At 53.0% G+C, this 1,414-nt stretch overlaps 2 protein-coding genes across 2 annotated transcripts in view; one reads left to right on the plus strand and one right to left on the minus strand.

Moving 5' to 3' along the window:
• Positions 1-201: 201 nt before the first annotated feature.
• On the plus strand, positions 202-757 carry SDRG_08699 (hypothetical protein; the record flags this gene model as incomplete). The annotated part of the gene is made up of 1 exon (XM_008614593.1): positions 202-757. A coding segment is annotated over one exon (509 nt), but the record flags the coding sequence as incomplete, so codon positions are not given.
• A 175-nt stretch (positions 758-932) lies between these two features.
• Positions 933-1,414, minus strand: part of SDRG_08700 (hypothetical protein) — a gene marked incomplete at its 5' end in the record, with an annotated part of 984 nt that continues 502 nt past the window's right edge. The window contains one exon of the mRNA XM_008614594.1: positions 933-1,374. Within this exon, the coding sequence (XP_008612816.1) occupies positions 1,093-1,374 (282 nt within the window). The 3' untranslated portion in view covers positions 933-1,092. The remainder of the gene's footprint in view (positions 1,375-1,414) is intronic.

Consider the following 1,414-nt stretch of genomic DNA (forward strand, 5'->3'; position numbering starts at 1 on the left):
AATGGCGTGGATTGGTGGCAAAGGCTGCTTTTCAGCCAATCAGAAATGTACAATGCTCATTCATGAAATTCACGCTTGCAAAATCACTCTAATAGAGTGCACGTGAATTTCATGAATGGAGCAAGTTGTCACATGTCGCATGCGCCCGTCGGATGAATTCCACCGAAAAAATGTACGATGGGACCCCCTCAATCCTGAACCGTTTTTCCGGGTCGCCACTCATTTTTTTACTTGCGCTGAGTATTGGCGAGGAGGCTCCACAGACGACGAGAAAGGCGTTTCGCTTCACCGTGGCCTCGGACGTGGATCTCCTCAAAGAAGTCATGTTTGTGAGCCCATACGATTGCCAGTACGGTCAGATCGCAAAGCGCTGGGAAGATGATGACCCCGAAGAAAGCGACAGCGCGGCAACGCCGTCCAAGAAGGTCAAGAAAGAAGGCCGCGGGGCGATCAAGGACGTGGCGTCTGTTGTCGTTGACTTTACTTCTATCATAGAGTCTTCCAACAAGCTCAAGCAAGACGAGATTTCTGCGAAGAAGGAGGAAACCGCAGTGGCCCAGCGCCGACATGAGCTTGATGAGCAACGGTACCTGCTTGAAAAAGCAGAGCGCGAAGCACGGTTCCAGTTGGAGCGATCGGAGCGCGAGGTCCAGCTTGAATTCATTCGAAGCACCATCGAATTAATGCGCTCTCTCGGAAACAAGATTTAAGCCAACTCAATCAATTCTTGTTTGGCGGGATCTCCGTCGATAACGTATCGGGTGTCGCCTACACGTAGCTTGTTTTGGAGCTTTTCGACAAGCTTGCTCTGTGCTAGTAAGTAGGCGTCATGGCGAGAGCCAGGCTCGGGTCCATGAAGGTGCACGATAATGCCATCGGGGCCGTCACAGCTTGATACTTCAGTGCATGCTTTCGCTACGGTAGGCGAAATGTTAGCGCCTCGTTATACAATCGTGTAGATACCTTGTGTCCGTTGTATACGGCCCTCTGTACTGCCCATCCTGGGCGGCAAATGCCACGCACGGCGCCATCAATGAAGCCGATGCAAGTTGCAAGGGGAGCCCCTTGAGCATGGATAGCGGCCGAACAGTGTTACATCCAGCCGGCGTCAAGTCGAGCTTCGTCCAACTCGAGCAAGTGATGGAAGCAGTCGTACACGTGCATCATTACGTGGTTGCTGATCGCGGACAAGGCCTCGCGGCTGCGTCCAATCGTCTCGACCATGGTGTCAAGCCGATGCGGCAACGCGAGCCGGTTGAGCATGATACAGATCGCTTCCAACGGATCGGCTTTGTAGCGGTGCGTCGTGATGATTTCGTCGGGGAAACACAGAAAGCGCACGAGCTCGACGATCTGCTGCTTGGTAAATCGGAACTTGTACACGCAGTCCGTATCGGATTGCGCGCTAAAGTTG

Source organism: Saprolegnia diclina, assembly GCF_000281045.1.
Source record: "Saprolegnia diclina VS20 unplaced genomic scaffold supercont1.27, whole genome shotgun sequence".
Classification (NCBI taxonomy): domain Eukaryota; phylum Oomycota; class Saprolegniomycetes; order Saprolegniales; family Saprolegniaceae; genus Saprolegnia; species Saprolegnia diclina.